This window comes from Maniola hyperantus, chromosome 26, assembly GCF_902806685.2.
Source record: "Maniola hyperantus chromosome 26, iAphHyp1.2, whole genome shotgun sequence".
Lineage (NCBI taxonomy): Eukaryota > Metazoa > Arthropoda > Insecta > Lepidoptera > Nymphalidae > Maniola > Maniola hyperantus.
Window position 1 is genome coordinate 1,306,283 of NC_048561.1, and position 18,786 is coordinate 1,325,068.

Here is an 18,786-nt window from a genome sequence, read left to right on the forward strand (position 1 = left end):
TTCTCAATTTACCTGCATTTGCGCATCGATAGCCACTAGATCGTTCTCGGCGGTATCATGGTCCCTCAGCAACGCAGTGGCAGCCCTCAGATCCCTGGGGGGTGGTGGAGGGGCGAGTTGCGCCCTGCGGTCCGCAGCCCTGGCCAGGAGGTCGCTCGCGTCGCGGTGGAAGCGGTGGATCTCACCAGCCGCGTGGAGCCTCGCCCCGCGGGATTGGATCTGGTCGACCAGACGCTGCCAGGATTCCCTGATATGGAGAAATTACAATACAACAAAAATTAATTGCACAAAGTTTGAAGAAATTAGTGAAATAGAATATTTATTTATTTATTTATTCAGATACAAGTTAGTCCTTGTCTGCAATCTCACCTGGTGGTAAGTGATGATCGTCCACGTGGAGTACACAAATTTCACCCCCATATAATTTTCAAAAATCCTTTCTTAGCGGATGCCTACGTCATAATAGCTATCTGCATGCCAAATTTCAGCCCGATCCGTCCAGTACTTTGATCTGTACGTTCATAAAACAGTCAGTCAGTCAGTCTGTCACCTGTTCCTTTTATATATTTAGATAAATGTAGAAGACACCGACTTTACTCACGTATTTAGTCGACTAGTTTCGAACAAATCCGGGGTTTTCTAACTTACCCAAGGGCCTCCTGCCTCTTCTCTATATCCGCGATGTATGGACTCTCGGAGGCCAGCAGCTTCTTGGCCAGCTCCTCACACTGGTTGAACCTCTCCGCACCACTCTCTACGCGATGTCGCAGCTCTTCGAACTTGGAACGAAGGATCTAGAAGAAGAAAACAGCATGTCAAACAAGGAATCAGTCACCTGAGGTTAACTACAGTGCGACAAGGCTCTTCGCACTTGAATCACATTGACAGGGGGGGGTGCTGTTGGAGAACAAAGGCTTAGAATATTCAAACAAGAACAAAGGAGACACTTGACGGCAACGTTAGTTCCGATTTTCGCCACGCGCCAAGATAGGCTTGTCGCACTGTAATAGCCCCCCACCCCGTCTCTTGATAGTTCCTCCAGCGTTTGCAACACTGGAGGAACTATCAAAGCATTGCCTGTCCTTTTCTTATTACATTGGTAAGAAAGAAGCGAATACTTGAAATTAGGTTGCGCTCAGAATCAATATTATTATTATCAAAGTTTAATGAAAACCAAAGGGAGTTGGGCCAATTAATTACATTGGCGATATATCCATTTGGCAAGATATCACATCAAATTACATTTTGTCCAATAATTTTGGATTGTCTTATTCTGAAAATTGGTAACATCAGTACCAGTACCAGTTCATGGATCAGGTTGTCCTCTTTGGACATAGGCCTTCTGTAGAATTTGTGATTCCTAAAATATCTCTAACCATGATTTGTACTGAAGTTTAGTTGGTTTACTATGCCTACATCATTAAAGAAACCAGGGGTGTTAGTTAATATAAAATCAATTTCGTTTTTGGTTTTACCATCAGGTGAGATCCATGTCCATTTCCTGGTGACCGATCAATTGACAAAAAACAAATGACAAAGTTTCATTTCCCAAACAAATTTTGGCAAAATTATGAATCGTTTTATGATCGTTATAAAACTTATGTTTCTACAAATAATTCACTTGATTAAACAAATTACCAGACAAATTGTTATTACATAAAATATCATTTGACAAACAATTGATTTCTTTAATCGTGTTAATTAGTAAAACAACATATCGCACTTTTTTTTTGATAAAATGAATTGTTTGATAAATACTTTAAGAATTCACCAAATCTTTTATATGTCGACCGGGCCGGCGGAAGAGACCGCTTACTATAATGGGGGGTCTCTTTCCACCCAGAAAAAAGGAGCCCCATGATATTATTGCTGCGTTGCATAGGGGTTTGCATATGTATGCAAAACAGACTTTTTGTGTGTTTTTTGTTAATTAGTTATTTTATCAAATAATAAATTTATCATCTATTATTTTGTAAAATCGCGAATTCGAAAAACAAATTATTTGGTGAAATAACAAATTTGTAAATGATATTTTAACATTCAGCAAATTTGCAAAGTAAAACATTTGTCAAATGATCTTTTGTAAAATGATATGTTTGCGGTACACGACGTTTGTGATTTGATTAGTTTTTCAAAAGTTTTTGGTGAACTGATAATTTGTCATACGTTTTTTGTCATTCATTAGTGAACCCCATTTCCTATGCTTTTTTTCGTAGTAGGTATTCATGATTCTCAAATTGCACTCGAGAGCAAGGTCAATGAGTTTTTTGTACATTTTTATTACGCCTGCCATCTTGTTAGCTACCTATTTGACTGTCCCATCACGATTGTGATGGGAGATCTCAACAGTCAATAGATTTCTTACCACTTTTACTTACCAGTAAATGTTCGTAATCTTGTCCATAGTCTTCACTGGACGCGGCTGCGTATTGCTCTTGAATCCAGCTTTCTAGTTCTGCGCTCTCGGCTAAGTATTCATGCCTATAACAAAAAGTAGTATGTTAAGAGACGTGTCACCTGAATGGTCCCCTAAACAAGCCCCTGTCTTGACTATGAATTCCAGTGTTAGTTACTTCAACAGTGGCAATAATTCCAGAGATGACCACTCACCTGCAAACGCTTTCAACAAGCGCAGCCTGGCGCGACGCCGCTTTGCGCTGCAACCGCGCAAGAGTGTCAGCCAGTTGCGCATGTCTGCTCACTAGCGCAGCACCTTCGGGGTGACCACTCGCCGCCATGGACGCCGCCACGTGGCCCATCTCTGCGATTATTGCTGCGTACGTGTCTAGCTCTAACTCCACAGCCTGGTGGGAGAAAAGGAGAAAAACGTTATCGCATTTAACCTTTAGATCTAGGCTAAGACCACAACACTGCGATACGACGTCGGGTCGTAAACGTCTACGACGTCGCACAATGCACTGTGCAAATTTCCGATGCGGTGCCGCAACGAACAAACTTGCGATGCGACGACGTATTCCCGTTCAGTCGATTCTCTGTGTGCCATTCTGTGCTGTGTGTGTCCTGTACGGGAGCGGTGTGCAGGCTCGAGATCTCCCACCGAGCGGTTGGTTGTGCTCGGTAGCGCCAGCTGGGCCGACGGTTGTATCTTGAAACTTCTATATATAGTCCAGATTACCGAACACTCTGTTAGTGCGAGTACTGTCGGCGGTACATTTGTTCGGGACTCCGTCATCGATTGAACAGCGCCATCTAGTTTGTACTGTGGCAACCGCCACAGTCCTTCTTGATGCGTCCCCGCAGTGATGCGTCGTAACGCAAGTAGAAGTAGGTTACGGGTAGTGCGGTCCATGGCTCACTAGAAATGGATGGTCAGAGTTTTCTCGTACGATATGCCGTAAGTGATTAAATTTTTGGGCTGCGTCAATGCATCGATGCGGCTTCATTTTTCTAATGCCGCAGTGTTGCGGCCTCGCCCAAAAACATAAAACTGCGATGCAACGCCGCATCGTCAATTTCTGCGAGATCACACGAGGCTTCGCAAACACTTAAGGGTTTCCGAGACGGTAAAGCGGCTTGACGACCATAAAAAACAAGTTTGGACCATAAAAAACAAACTAAAAAAATTATACTTTTTCACTGAAACTTTTAAAATCATAAAAAAATAAGATTTTCAAACTACAATATCTTTTCTGGCTAGCGAGCTTCAACCAATCAGAGGTGATTTCGATCGGGACATTGTAGCTGTCATTCTCCCGCAATCGAGCAGCAGGGCGATTGTCTAAAACCTGCATCAATCATTATTACAATCTCAATTGTTCTGATTGGCTGAATTTGTGCAATTCTTGTTGCAACAATGCATTGTGGCCAATAGTGAGCGAGCATTAACCAATCAGAGATGATTGCGATCGTGACATTGTAGCTGTCAAACAACCGCGGTAGAGCCACAGGTTGATTGAATGATTGTTACCTTATGCCTGGTGAGGAGTTGCGTGGCCCTGTGCCTGTCGTTGCCCACATCTGCTGAGGATAATGCTGCGTCCTTGTCCGCCAGCCAGGAGTCCACCTCCAGAGCATCATGGAGGAACTGCTGAGCCTTGAGTGCAGCTTCTAATCGAGCTGCCCTCTCTTCAGCAGCTTGGGACACTGAGGAGTAGGCTTCCTCCAGCTCCTTACAGAGTTGTTTGATCTGGAAAATATGAAAAACAAATCAGGTTATGGGGAAAACATACAGTATCAGCCGAAAGTAATGTACATCGACCTTTAGAACGAGATAGCAGATTTGTAGAGCGTTGTCCCTGTCGTTGATACCGACAAAATGTGATATAGGTATGAGTGACAGAGGCAACGCTCTACAAAGCCGAAATCTCATTCTAAAGGTCGATATACAATATTTCTTGATGGCTACTGTAAGTAAGCCTAGTGGTTAGGACGTCCGCCTTCTAATCGGAGGTCGAGGGTTCGATCCCGGGCACGCACCTCTATTTTTTCGGAGTTATGTGCGTTTAAATTAATTAAATATCACTTGCTTTAACGGTGAAGGAAAACATCGTGAGGAAACCTGCATGCCTGAGAGTTCTCCATAATGTTCTCAAAGGTGTGTGAAGTCTGCCAATCCGCACTTGGCCAGCGTGGTAGACTATGGCCAAAACCCTTCTCACTCTAAGAGGAGACCCGTGCTCTGTAGTGAGTCGGCGATGGGTTGATCATGATGATGATGATGATGACGACTGTAAGTAAAACATTAAATCGAAATTCCACGGATACGAACGAAGCGATTTGCCTCCTCATTTCTGATTCGAACCGCTAAAACTTGGAACAACCTTCCAGCATCAGTTTTCCCCTCCAATTATTATATGGGTACCTTCAAGTCAAGAGTGAATAGGCATCTTCTAGGCAAGCGCGCTCCATCTTAGGCTGCATCATCACTTGCCACCAGATCTGATTGCAGCCAAACGCTAGTCTATAAATGAAAAAAAAAAAAGATTCATCACTAACCTTCAAAGCTTGAGGCTTCTGCTCGTCAGCCTGCAGCTGTCGGCCTTGCTCCAACACGCGGTGAATGAGCGGCTGTCGGCCGAGCAGCTCGGCGCGCAGCTTGGCGTGCTTCTTCTGAGCCGCCTGGGCCGCGTGCAGGTCGTTCGGCAGGGTCGCGGAGGACGCGGCGGCCTTGCGCTCCGACACCCAGTCGAGTTCTCCCGATACCTCCGCCGCGAATTTATGTAAGCTGTGAGAGACATGTTTTTAGGGTTCCGTACCTCAAAAGGAAAAACGGAACCCTTATAGGATCACTTTGTTGTCTGTCTGTCTGTCAAGAAACCTACAGGGTACTTCCCGTTGACCTAGAATCATGAAATATGGCAGGTAGGTAGATCTTATAGCTGACATTTGGGGAAAAAATCTGAAAACCGTGAATTTAGGGTTAGATCACACAAAAAAAATTGAGGTCATGAACCAATAATTAGTATTTTCAACTTTCGAAGTAAGATAACTATATAAGTGGGGTATCATATGAAAGGTATTCACCTGTACATTCTAAAACAGATTTTTATTTATTTTTATGCATCATAGTTTTTGAATTATCGTGCAAAATGTCGAAAAAATACGACTGTAGCACGGAACCCTCATTGCGCGAGCCTGACTCGCACTTGACCGGTTTTTTTTTTATTTGTACCAAAAACATTTATAGTAAAGAGAAAAATAAAGCAAAAGCCTATGTCACTCTCCAGGTCTTTATCTATACCCATGCAAAAAATCACGTCAATCCGTTGCACCGTTGCGACGTGATTGAAGGACAAACCAACAAACAAACACACTTTCGCATTTATAATATGGGTACTAATGTCTTGATACGCTAGACCATAAATTTTCTTCTGTCCTACTCATCACCAAGTATGAAATATGGGTCTAATTTTAGGGGTTCAGTATCCCCAGAGAAAAAGGAAGGGGTTCCTTTTTGTTCTCATCAATCATAGGATCACTTCAATGTCTGTCTGTCTGCCTGTCGTGTGTGTGAAGACCCGTCAAGGGAATTCAAACCTATAGGGTACTTTCCATTGACCTAGAATCATGAAATTGGCAGGTGGCAATGTCTTATAGCACACATAAAGGGACAAAAACCGAAAATTGTGAATTTGTGGTTATGAATAGAATAGAATATATTTTTATTCAAGTTAATTTTTATAAGTGCTTTTGAATCGTCAACTAGTTTAATTTACCACTGGTTCGGAATGCCGTTCCTACCGAGAAGAACCAGCAAGAAACTCGACGGTTGCTCTTTTCAAGTAATCAATGTACAATATTATTATACCATACTGTACAAGCAATTGAATCTTATTGATGTTTGTATTTTTATTTTGTCACATATGTTTGTAAATGTTGTATTAACTTATAATTGGCGACTACATTTAGTAAGTAATATTTTCAGAATTAAGTTTTTTTTAAATGTATTAGTGTAAGTAGCCGTTAGTTAATTTAATAAATAAAAATAAAATAAAATAAAATTGCAGCCCCGTGAATTGTGCTGGAGCGAGTCAAATCCAAGCTTTCTTGTCCCGGAACACTTCGTGTGCGAGTCCATTTCGCACTTGACCGGTTTTTTAAAGATAAAATGGGCCAAAGATTTAGACTTACCGCAAGCTAGCCTCCAGCGCCTGTCTGCGCTCGGCCGCGTGAGGGCGGAGCGCCCTGGCAGCTTGCAACAGGGCTCCGCAGTCCCGCTCGATGGCAGCGGCGTCGAAGTGTCCGCTCGACACAAGGTCCGAGCCCTGCGCCACTAGGGCTTCGGCCCGCTGCTCGCATTGGTTGAGCTCTTGTTCTAAGGCCTGATGGAAATTTATTTAATTATTTAATTAATTTAACGAATTTTAATTATGTTAATTTAATATAAGGTGTAAAAACCCTTAGCGCTATTATTGTAATACCTAAACACAATCCAATCATAGCGAACTAGCTTATTCCCGCGACTACGTCCGCGTGGACTACAAGAATTTCAAACCTGTACTTCGCCGTTAATAGACCAGTCAGTCAGTCAGTCAGTCAGTCAGTCAGTCAGTGAGTCACCTTTTCCTTTTATATATTTAGACTAGCTTATGCCCGCGACTTCGTCCGCGTGGACTACACAAATTTTAAACCACTATTTTACACCCTTAGAGTTGATCTTTAACAATGAGATTTTAACATATTATGAGCTCAATAAAATATGTCATGCTGCTAATTAGCTCAACCGGCATAGGAGTGGACTGAAAACCGAAAGGTCGACGGTTCAAACCCCGCCCGTTGCACTATTGTCGTACCTACTCCTAGCACAAGCCTGACGCTTAATTGGAGAGGAAAGGGGAATATTAGTCATTTAAAAAATGGCTAATATTCTTTTTAATAAAAAACAAAAAAAAAAATTGCAAAAATATGTTAATATTTTTGCTTACAAAACTTCTTTATAGACATTTCAAAACTGACAGACTTTCATACAAACTTTAAATCCCTATTTTACCCCTTTAGGAGTTGAATTTTGAAAAATCCTTTCATAGCGGACGCCTACGCCATAATAGCTATCTGCATGCCGAATTTCAGCGCGATCCGTCCAGTAGTTTGAGCTGTGCGTTGATAGATCAGTCGGTCAGTCAGTCAGTCAGTCAGTCAGTCAGTCAGACAGTCAGTAAGTCACCTTTTCCTTTTATATATTTAGATTATTTAATTAGAACGGACGTATAGCCCAATTAAAATAAATTAAAATTAGAGTTAAAATAAATTTGACTTTGACTTAGAAAGATCTGAGTTATTGTCAAGCAATCTCTTAGTAAAATAAGAAAGCTGCCATACCTGATGCTGTATAAGCAGCCGCTTGCAGGATCGTAAGTCGGTGCCCAGCTCTCGACTCGTCAGAGAGCGCTCCAGCTCCACCAGCCGCGTCTTCGCATCTTCGATCGAGCTGGTGATGGAAAGGATCTAGTTACAATCTCATCATCCTACTCCAGAAGGGGTTCATTACGAGACCAATCATCAAATCGTGGAACATGTTCTCACACTTTGTATAATCGAAATCGAACCTTAGTGATGCGAAATAAAGTTTAAATTTGAGTGAATAAATGACTCCAGCTGTTTTCATGCTTTCACTTCTCCTTGGTGCTGCGTCCAAGTTATATATCCAACCGATATATTCTTGAATACTAACTTATGCTCGCGACTTCGTCCGCGTGGACTACACAAAGTTCGAACCCGTATTTCACCCCCTTAGGGGTGGAATTTTTAAAATTACTTTCTTATAAATAAATCATAAATCATAAATCCTTTATTTTGCTAGCATACATGTCACAATGGTAGTTAATTTTAAAGGTAAGTAAGAATCAATGTAATCGGCCATTTCTGGCATGCAAATTTTTTTCTATTATAACACAATTAATAAAATTCTAATAATTTAATTAATTCTAAAAATTTTTACAATCTAAGTCAAGTTTAATTCTATATATATCTTAGCGGATGCCTGCGTCATAATACCTATCTGCATGCCATATCTCAGCCCGATCCGTCAATTCCAATTACACTATTAAATTACTAATTAACATAAATATACCAAAAAAAAAGAACATTAAATTAAAATAACAGTTAAAAATAAATATGTCATGCAAAAATTCTAAATAGGCAAAATTATAAATTTTCACAAAAGATCAGGATCTGACCGATGAGGTCAGCCCATTTCTCACTATACAGGGTGTAACCAGAACGCTAGCAAAAACTTAGCGTTATGCTACCTAAACACAATCCAATACCAATAACCATTTGCCTCATTTTGTAGTTTTAGTAATAATATATTTTTTTTAAAGCAGTGATAGCCTAGTAGTTAGAACGTCCGCCTTCTTGGAGGTCGGGGGTTCGATCCCGGGCACGCACCTGTAACTTTTCGGAATTATGTGCGTTTTAATTAATTAAATATCACTTGCTTTAACGGTGAAGGAAAACATCGTAAGGAAACCTGCATGCCTGAGAGTTCTCCATAATGTTCTCAAAGGTGTGTGAAGTCTGCCAATCCGCACATGGCCAGCGTGGTAGACTATGGCCAAAACCCTTCTCACTCTGAGAGGAGACCCGCGCTCTGTAGTGAGCCGGTGATGGGTTGATCATGATGATGATGATATTTTTCAAACTCGCAATGTATAACGTGCAAAACTCGAGTCAATGCCCCATGCGGCATCGACTCCGAGTGCCCTACTTACGCAACGTTCGTTGCCCTCTAGCGTCAGTCAGATGTTTTATTTGCAATATATCGTAAACATTTCCAAAATTATAGGATTTTTTTTGATTTTTTCACATTTTTGTGGTATCATATCACTCATCATCAGTACTATCACCTGTCTTCGTTTTTGCCAGCGTTCTGGTTCCACTCTGAATGTAAAGCTGCGCACTCACCGCCTGTGCTGTCGCTGTTGCGACGCTTGTCGCAGCTTGGAGCCCTTGTCGCGCGACGCCGCGACTAGTTCCTCCCACGCCGTGTGGAGACTGTCCAGTTTGTCCGATACTTCGGTCGCGCGAGCCGGATCCGACTTTTGGAGAGATTGACCGATCTGCAAAAAAATTACATTATGACACTGTTTTGTTTTTCTCGTTTTAGGGTTCAGAACCTCAAAAAAAGATCACTTCATTGTCTGTCTGTCTGTCCGTCTGTCGTGTGTTCAAGGGGCGGACCAACAAATTCCTGAAAGGCCGGCAATACATTGGTGGTTCCTCTGGTACTGCAAATGTTCATGGGCGGCGGTAATCACTTAACATCAGGTGACCCGCCTGCGCGTTTGCTCGCTATCTCTATTAAAAAAAAGGGTTCAGAACCTCAAAAAAAGAACCCTTATAGGATCACTTCGTTGTCTGTCTGTCTGTCCGTCTGTCGTGTGTTCAAGGGGCGGACCAACAAATTCCTGAAAGGCCGGCAATACATTAGTGGTTCCTCTGGTATTGCAAATGTTCATGGGCGGCGGTAATCACTTAACATCAGGTGAACGCCACGTTTGCACGCGATTTTTATTTAAAAAAAACCGGCCAAGTGCGAGTCAGGCTCGCGCAACGAGGGTTCCGTACTAAATCGTATTTTTTCGACATTTTGCACGATAATTCAAAAACTATGATGCATAAAAATAAATAAAAATCTGTTTTAAAATGTACAGGTGAAGACCTTTCATATGATACCCCACTTGATATAGTTATCTTACTTCGAAAATTGAAAATACTAATTATTAGTTTATGACCACAATTTAATTTTTTTGTGTAATGTAAGCGCAAATACACGGTTTTCAGATTTTTCCCCAAATGTCAGCTATAAGACCCACCTACCTACCAAATTTCATGATTCTAGGTCAACGGGAAGTACCCTGTAGGTTTCTTGACAGACAGACAGACAACAAAGTGATCCTATAAGGGATCCGTTTTTCCTTTTGAGGTACGGATCCCTAAAAAATATTACAACTCACGCTCTCAACATTTCTCAGTTGCTTCTCATTGGCTTGCAGCTCCCGCTCGAACGCCTCGTGCTTTTGCAGCTTCCGCTCTAAATTCGCCAAGTCTCTGGAAATAAAACGCAAAAAAAAATAATTTAATCTACCATTCAAAATCCATACTATAATATTATAAATGCGAAAGTGTGTCTGTGTGTCTGTCTGTCTGCTAGCGTTTTACGGCCCATCCACTCAACCGATTTGGTACAGATAGAGCTTGCATCCCGGGGTAGGATCACTTTGTTGTCTGCCTGTCTGTCGGTCTGTCAAGAAATCTACAGGGTACTTCCCGTTCACCTAGAAGGTAGTAGGTAGTGTAAGGGTGGCAAATTGGGCGGAATGGAAATATACCCGGATACGGAATAATCTACCACCTTACAAAGATTAGAGGAAAAAAATTTACTTTACTTGATCTATCTACCTAGTAAAGAATAGAAGCTAGCCGTCGACTCCCTTGTAATGTATATGAGGTGTTATAAATGAAATTTGCTAGATGTTAGGCAAAATTGTTTTTAATGTAACCTTTACCGGGGTCGCTTAATACATAGTGATGGCTAATAATACTTAGTTATTCTAGCTTAATGCCAAGACTTAATTTAGATACATTAGAATGCCTTAGGTAGATAGTACATAAAATCTATGTTTTAAATTTAAGATGCCATTGGCATGGAATAGACAATGACACAGTAAAATTCATAAAATTGTTTCAAAATAAAAGCTCAGTAGTAAAGACGGGGTTCTTACTGTACACATACACTAAGAAGGTTCACTAAACTGTTGCAGGATACAAACATTTGCTTACTTGTAGGTGCGAAGACTGCAAGGTAGCTGGACGGCATCGGCCAAGATCCAAAACTCAATTTATTCGATTCTTCACAACCGAAATGCTTCATTACAAAGACTTTCACCAAGTCTTATCCATAGCAATTAAGTTGTCAACGTGAATGTGCAAAAGAAATAAATACGAAAACCGAAAACGCAAACGGAAAACTAAAACGGAAAACTGAAGCTAAACGTAAAACGTAAACGTAAACGTAAACGTAAACCCTGTAACAAAGAAAAACAAGATTATAATTTGTGCTGTGTGAAAACTTCGACACGTGGAATTTTCCCGATCAAACACAACTCACCTATTGAACTCCTGGCCACCAATGGTTTTCAGAAGTCCACCCACAACCCATTTTCCTCATTTATTTGGGAAGATAAAATAACTGGAACTGGAATGAAATCATAAAATTAGGATTTTCTCTAACCAAACCGCCATTTTGTCGAATCCACATTCCTTGATTTTTCACTCACCATAATTGATGAAACATTGAAATACGTTAGGATGACTAAATTTTATACTATTGTATTTTCCCAGGCGAAGCCATGGGCGAAAAAGAGTGAGATTTTCCTGGAACGAAAAAAATTCGTCTTCACATGTTGACTCCAGGAAAATTCTAAATCTCAGCAATCGGTGTTGCCAGACGCAACCCGAGTGTGGCCGCTCTCAGTTAGTTTGATCATAAAGCCAATTCATTTTTGAATATTTGCGGAACCTAAGGATATATTATAAGAACCGTTTTGTTAATGACTTAACAATAAACAAATGATATTATGGTTTTATTTAATTATTTTGTTTTATTTTTACGACAATTGACAACGAAGCAAACGCCATCTATTGTGGCTCGAATGAACTCTGAACATCGACCCACGCGTAGTTCTGCACCTTGATGCTAGGTGGCACCAACATACTTTGAACAAAATAGATTTTAATTAAAAGCGAAACGCTAATTAGTAGTTCAAAATTTACAACGTCACAATACTTCCCCTCCTACGAAAAGGTTCAACAGGTTGAACCACGCTGCCCTCAGCGTCATCCAACAACTACTAACAATTTGCCTGAAACAAACAAACAAACAAAAAAAAAAAACACAGAAGTTACGCGTGAACGCACATCTACTACTAACAAGGAAAATTGTCTAACAAAATAAATATACTGAAAACAGTGTAAGGTTTTATACATTATACTTAACTACACAACCCTAACTTCTAAAAAGAATATATACAAAAAAACTTCATGGTGTCTAAGACACTTGAGTGGAAACATCTTGGCATCATTCTTCAGCTGACTGATAGAATGCGTCTAGGCCTACGGTGGTTCACTCTTTTAAACTACCAACTTAATATTTGTTACTCAACAAATACGGAAAAACTGGTTGTGAACGGGTCCATCTGATATGGCAACCGTTCTCTATCCCATTCGGAAAAATAAAACCGAATCAAAATCGGAATATGAGAAAAAAAAAACGAAATAACTCTCCTAGAAAATAGATCTCGGAACAGAATCGGAAAAATAACAGAAATGATCCATTATCTAGAAGGAAAACGAAAACAAAACACAAAACCCCCCCCTTTTCGTTATCCCCAAAGTACGATATTTGCATTTTTACTTTCTCAACCGGTTGGTCTACCACAAGCATTCCAATCATCACATATTCATCCCTACATACATCCACTACATTCCTCCTCAACTGAACCATGGTAATGTAACTGTTAACTCAGAACATCACTACACTCATTCAAATTTCTAATTGAATATTGCTAACTTAAATATTCAAACAGTTTAGACCAAACTAAGTAATGGCAAATATCTACTTCTTAATGTCCTTAATATGCCAAGTGCCTATTGGGTGGTTGTCAGCTACTCTAACTAGTTCATAAACCAAAGGTGACAAAACCTTGACAACCCTGCACTTTTCATACTTAGGTGCCAGCTTAGCTGCGAAAAAATTTGTAGCGTCGCTTTGTGGATAGGTCTTTTTCCACACTATATCCCCAACAGAATAGCTTGCAGACCTACGCCTTAAGTTGTAATGCGTTGCATACTCTGCATGAGCCTGAAACAAATTTCTCCTAACCTGACCAAATATGTCCTCCAAAGATCCAAACTTTCCTGCGTATTCCTCCCTTGGAATTCCGGCCTCGTACTCCTTATCCGTGTCCTTATAGAAGGAACCATTTAAAACCGGTTCTCTAGCGTGGACAAGGAAGAACGGGGAGAATCCAGTGGATTCATTAACCGCACTGTTTATGGCGAACTGGACCTTGTACAGGTTTTCGTCCCAGGACCTGTGGTTATCTTTCACAAAAGCGGCTACAGCAGTCATAACAACCTTATTGTACCTCTCAACAAGGTTAACTTGCGGAGTGTACAGTGGTGTGTAGTGTAATTTCGGAATATTATAACGCTTAATGAGATTACGGAATTCAGATCCTGTAAATTGGGACCCATTGTCCACAATCACAGTCTCTGGAACACTATGGTTCAAAAATACAAAATTCTCTAGCGCTTTAACAACAGCGGCACCTGTGGCACGCCGTAACGGAAACAACATTGTATATTTCGAAAAACAACACGTCACCACAAAAAGAAATGTAAATCCTGATTTAGACCTAGGCAAAGGTCCGACTAAATCAGCCGAAATGACCTGAAAAGGTCTCTCGCAGACTTTAGGCTTCCCTAGCAGACCTGGAGTGGCTGATGTCGTGTGTTTATACGCAGAGCAAGTATCACAATTCTTAACGTACTCAACCACGTCCTTATACATACCACGCCAAAATATCTGAGGGATAATCTGCGATGAGTTTTGAACACACCAAAATGACCTGCAGTTGCATCTGCATGGTTTTGTTGCATAATTCTAAGGATGTCGTTCTTGTGGACTACCTCTTTCCAGTCGAACTCACTGAGAAGCTGGTATTTACATTTACTGTAACGATATAGTTTATCGTTCAAAATACTAAAATTCGGAAAATTTGCTGGATTGATTTTACAGCCATTAAATGTTTTGTCATACCAGTCATCTACCAAAACTTGTTGACTAGAGTTATCATTACGATCACCAACTACATCTACGTGTATGAGTCTCGACAAGGTATCCGGAACTACATTATCACAACCCTTCCTATGTTCGATAACAAAATTATACTGTGATAATCTACAACCCCATCTGGCGAGTCGTCCTGAGGGATTTTCTAAATTTAAGAACCACTTTAGGGATGCATGGTCTGTGATAATTGTGACTGGCTTGGAACCAAAATAAGCCTGAAATTTCTCCACTGCAAAAATCACAGCTAGAGCCTCGCGTTCCGTCGCGCTGTAATTCCTTTCGTTTTTATTTAGGCTCCTACTGACATACGCAATGGGATGATCGCAACCATCGGTTTCTTGCGTTAGCATACCGCCAACACCATATGCAGAAGCATCACAATGTATTTTGAATGGTTTTTCAAAATTCGGTACCGCAAGAACAGGTGCGGTTACCAACGCATTCTTCAATGTATTAAATGCTACCTCTGCCTGTTCGCTCCACTCAAATTTAGGTGCGTTCTTTCCTTTACTCGTTAGTCTATTGAGTGGTGCAGCGATGGTTGAAAAATTCCTAATAAAGCGCCTGTACCAAGAACAAGTGCCTAGGAAAATCTTTACCTCCTGTGCAGTTTTTGGGGTCGGAAAGTTCAAAACTGCGGCAACTTTTCCAGGATCTGTGCGTAAACCAAATTCATCCACTATATACCCTAAATATTTCAAAGAGTTTCGAAAAAAATTACATTTATCAAAATTTATGGATAGTTGAGCCATTTTTAGTTTATCCAGAACTCTGTTTAATAAAATTAAATGGGTTTCAAATCAGCAGAACAAATAACAATATCATCTATATAACAAAATACTATTCCATTTTCAATATCACTACAAAAATTTTGATTAAATAACTGGTCCATTAACCTCTGCTGTCGTGCTGGTGCACCGCATAGGCCAAACGGCATGACTTTAAATTTGAATAACCCTCTACCAGGAACTGTAAAACTGGTTTTTTTCCTGAGAGTCGTTAGCTAACGGAATTTGCCAGAAACTTGAACTTAAATCAATCGATGATAAAAACCTTGCCTCTTTCAAGCTATCTAGAATTTGTGGAATGTACGGTATTGAGTATGAATCCCCCTTTGTCACTGAATTTAATTTCCTGCAATCTAGGCAAAATCTCCAGTCTCCATTTGCCTTTTTCACTAAAATTGCTGGGTTATTCCAAGGGCTTTCACTCGGAGTAACTACGTCCATTTCCAGCATCCTATCTAACTCTTTACTTAAAGCTTCCTTCTTTTCGGGAGAAAGTGGATATTGTTTTATTTTTATTGGCAAGGCATCACCGGTGTCAATAACATGTTCAATTAATTTTGTTCTACCCAATCCAATTTTCTCTGAAGAAATATTTAAAAATTTATTTACTACAGATTGGGCTAATTCTTTCTGTTGAGATGATAAGTTTTCAAAAGAAGTGATGGTATGAATTTGTTCATTATCAATCGCACAAATATTGTAAAATTGAGAAGGTGCCTTAATTAATTCTAAATTATCAAAAATGCCAGGGGCTAACTGAAATGTTTTCCAAAAGTCACAGCCAAAAATAACATCCGCTATTATAGAGGGTACTACAAAAAATTTTATTATGTGAGTTACGGAATTATAAGTAATCGGAATAAACATATAACCCATGCAATCAAGTTTGTCTCCATTTGCCACTGAAAATGTGGTATCAATACTGCTATGCAATTTATAACCGAATCTCAAAAAAACCTTGTGCGCCTGGTTACCCAAAATTGACGCGCAAGCACCGGAATCTAGTAAACCTGTAATCTCAAAACCGTCAACAAAAACCTTTAAATGTGGCCTAAAGTCTCGTTTATCCACTGAATACAGAACTGTGTCAGGTAAAAGGGATGTTTTGTTGTTAATGACCAAGTTCTTTACTTGTGTCTCTGCACAGTTCTTACTACTTAGTTTTTTGAATTTTTGTCCGGAGCGGGTTTACTAGTCGCCTTTTTACTACAACTTGGACATGTCTTTACTGTAAAGTTCTGACGTCCACACGAAAAACATCTAATAAATTTCGGAACTGTCCTGCAAAATTTAAAGGAATGGTTACCCTTGCCGCACTTGTAACATAGTTGTTTATTTGTTTTCGTAAAATCAGTGCCTTTACTTGTATCAACCTTAGGTGCAGGTGTGACTGAAAGTGTGTTTATCTGTTTTGTCACTTGTTTGTAAGCAAACTCTGAACTTAAAGTTGCCTTACTGTTAGTAGGCTCAGAAAATAAGGCGGAACGCTGCCTCGCAGCCTCTAGTTTGCGACACTTTTCCTTCAACATTGCGACAGACTTAATGTCAACAAGAGCTAATTGTTCTGAGTAAAAAGGGCGAATATTATGTAATAAAATTTGTAACTTTTGTTCTTCGGAAAGTGGTGTTGACAACCTTGAAAACATGCCAAACATTACAGCGAAATAGATAGACACAGGTTCTTCAGAGCCTTGTGTTCTTGCTCGAATTTCACCTAGCAACCTGTAGTCATAATCTACTGCATCAAATTCCTCTAAAAATAAAGTTTTCAATTCTGACCAAGACGAAACTTGACATTTGTTGCCTCTGTACCATAACAATGCTCGGCCTGTAAAAAGATGAAATGCAGAAACAAATAATTTTCCATCTGAAACGCCATAAGATCTTTTATATTCCTCAACGCGTTCGATGAAACTGCGCGGATCACCCTGTCCGTTGAAATTTAACTTCCACTTGGCCACATTTTTATCACCAGTGCAGTCAACGGCGGTACTCTCGGAATCCAGTGATTCGTCGTGAGACGACTCATTGTCAGCATCTAATCTGGAAATCAAACTCTGCAACTTTGTATGTAATTCACTCTTCCTACTTATTAAGCTGAGTTCGGAACACTGTATTCTCAAAATTCTAAAGTACAAATGTGAAGCTAAAGCTTTAGACCTACAGAGGGCATGTCTATCTTTAGTGTCAGAACACTTTTTTAATAAATCTTCTAAGTCTTGAAGTTTTTTAGTAATAACCCCTAACTCACTTTCAGAAGAGAAATCTGTCTCTAAAATTGATTCAGAAGGAATTTCCTGAATTAATTGTTTTAACTGTTTCTTTAAACCTAGCACTGTAGGTGCTGGAGTTTCGGAACGAATGGATACCTCATAACACAATTCGTCCTTCAAAAGTGAATGAAACTGGGCAAAAGTCTGTTCCATTGTGTTAAGTCAAAACACATTTAACAAAATATCGAGCTTGTGTAACTGTCTATGTTTAGCCTTATACAAATTGGTTAAACACAAACACAAAAGAAGTTATTTAAACTATTAAATATACACAAGCAAAATACACAACAAAAACAATATTCTTAAGTCTATCCTAACCTATTTTCCTCATTTATTTGGGAAGATAAAATAACTGGAACTGGAATGAAATCATAAAATTAGGATTTTCTCTAACCAAACCGCCATTTTGTCGAATCCACATTCCTTGATTTTTCACTCACCATAATTGATGAAACATTGAAATACGTTAGGATGACTAAATTTTATACTATTGTATTTTCCCAGGCGAAGCCATGGGCGAAAAAGAGTGAGATTTTCCTGGAACGAAAAAAATTCGTCTTCACATGTTGACTCCAGGAAAATTCTAAATCTCAGCAATCGGTGTTGCCAGACGCAACCCGAGTGTGGCCGCTCTCAGTTAGTTTGATCATAAAGCCAATTCATTTTTGAATATTTGCGGAACCTAAGGATATATTATAAGAACCGTTTTGTTAATGACTTAACAATAAACAAATGATATTATGGTTTTATTTAATTATTTTGTTTTATTTTTACGACAATTGACAACGAAGCAAACGCCATCTATTGTGGCTCGAATGAACTCTGAACATCGACCCACGCGTAGTTCTGCACCTTGATGCTAGGTGGCACCAACATACTTTGAACAAAATAGATTTTAATTAAAAGCGAAACGCTAATTAGTAGTTCAAAATTTACAACGTCACAGTAGGTAGGTCTTATAGCAGACATAAGGGTGAAAAAATCTGAAAACCGTGAATTTGTGGTTACATCACACAAAAACAACTAATGAACTAAAAATTAGTACTTTCAATTTTCGAAGTAAGATAACTATATCAAGTGGGGTATCATATGAAAGGGCTTCACCTGTGCATTCTAAAACAGATTTTTATTTATTTTTATGCATCATAGTTCGTGTAAAATATCGAAAAAATACGACTGTAGTACGGAAACCTCGTTGCGCGAGCCTGACTCGCACTTGGCCGGTTTTTTTGTCAAGTCCCATAAAAAGTAGGTAACAAAGGAAAATACCTGTAACTTTGGTCCTTAGCCGTTCTGGTTTTGTCTTGTATCCACGCCTGCAACTCTTCTGTTGCTGCTACGAACTGAAAATAAATATAAACCGCTATAACTGGCATATGGACTGGATGAAACTATAAGGGATCCTTGATTT

At 39.8% G+C, this 18,786-nt stretch overlaps 1 protein-coding gene across 11 annotated transcripts in view; it reads right to left on the reverse strand.

Annotated features, from left to right (window-relative positions):
* The window catches only part of kst (spectrin beta chain, non-erythrocytic 5 kst), a 157,598-nt gene that overhangs the window by 51,556 nt on the left and 87,256 nt on the right, over positions 1–18,786 (reverse strand). For all 11 annotated transcript variants that reach the window (XM_069507425.1, XM_069507428.1, XM_069507423.1 and 8 more), the window contains 11 exons: positions 18,645–18,718; positions 10,416–10,509; positions 9,364–9,518; positions 7,780–7,888; positions 6,592–6,782; positions 4,957–5,185; positions 3,929–4,147; positions 2,611–2,804; positions 2,379–2,481; positions 649–794; positions 13–247 (listed from right to left, as the gene is read on the reverse strand). In XM_069507425.1, coding sequence (XP_069363526.1) covers positions 13–247; positions 649–794; positions 2,379–2,481; positions 2,611–2,804; positions 3,929–4,147; positions 4,957–5,185; positions 6,592–6,782; positions 7,780–7,888; positions 9,364–9,518; positions 10,416–10,509; positions 18,645–18,718 — 1,749 coding nt within the window. The remainder of the gene's footprint in view (positions 1–12; positions 248–648; positions 795–2,378; positions 2,482–2,610; positions 2,805–3,928; positions 4,148–4,956; positions 5,186–6,591; positions 6,783–7,779; positions 7,889–9,363; positions 9,519–10,415; positions 10,510–18,644; positions 18,719–18,786) is intronic.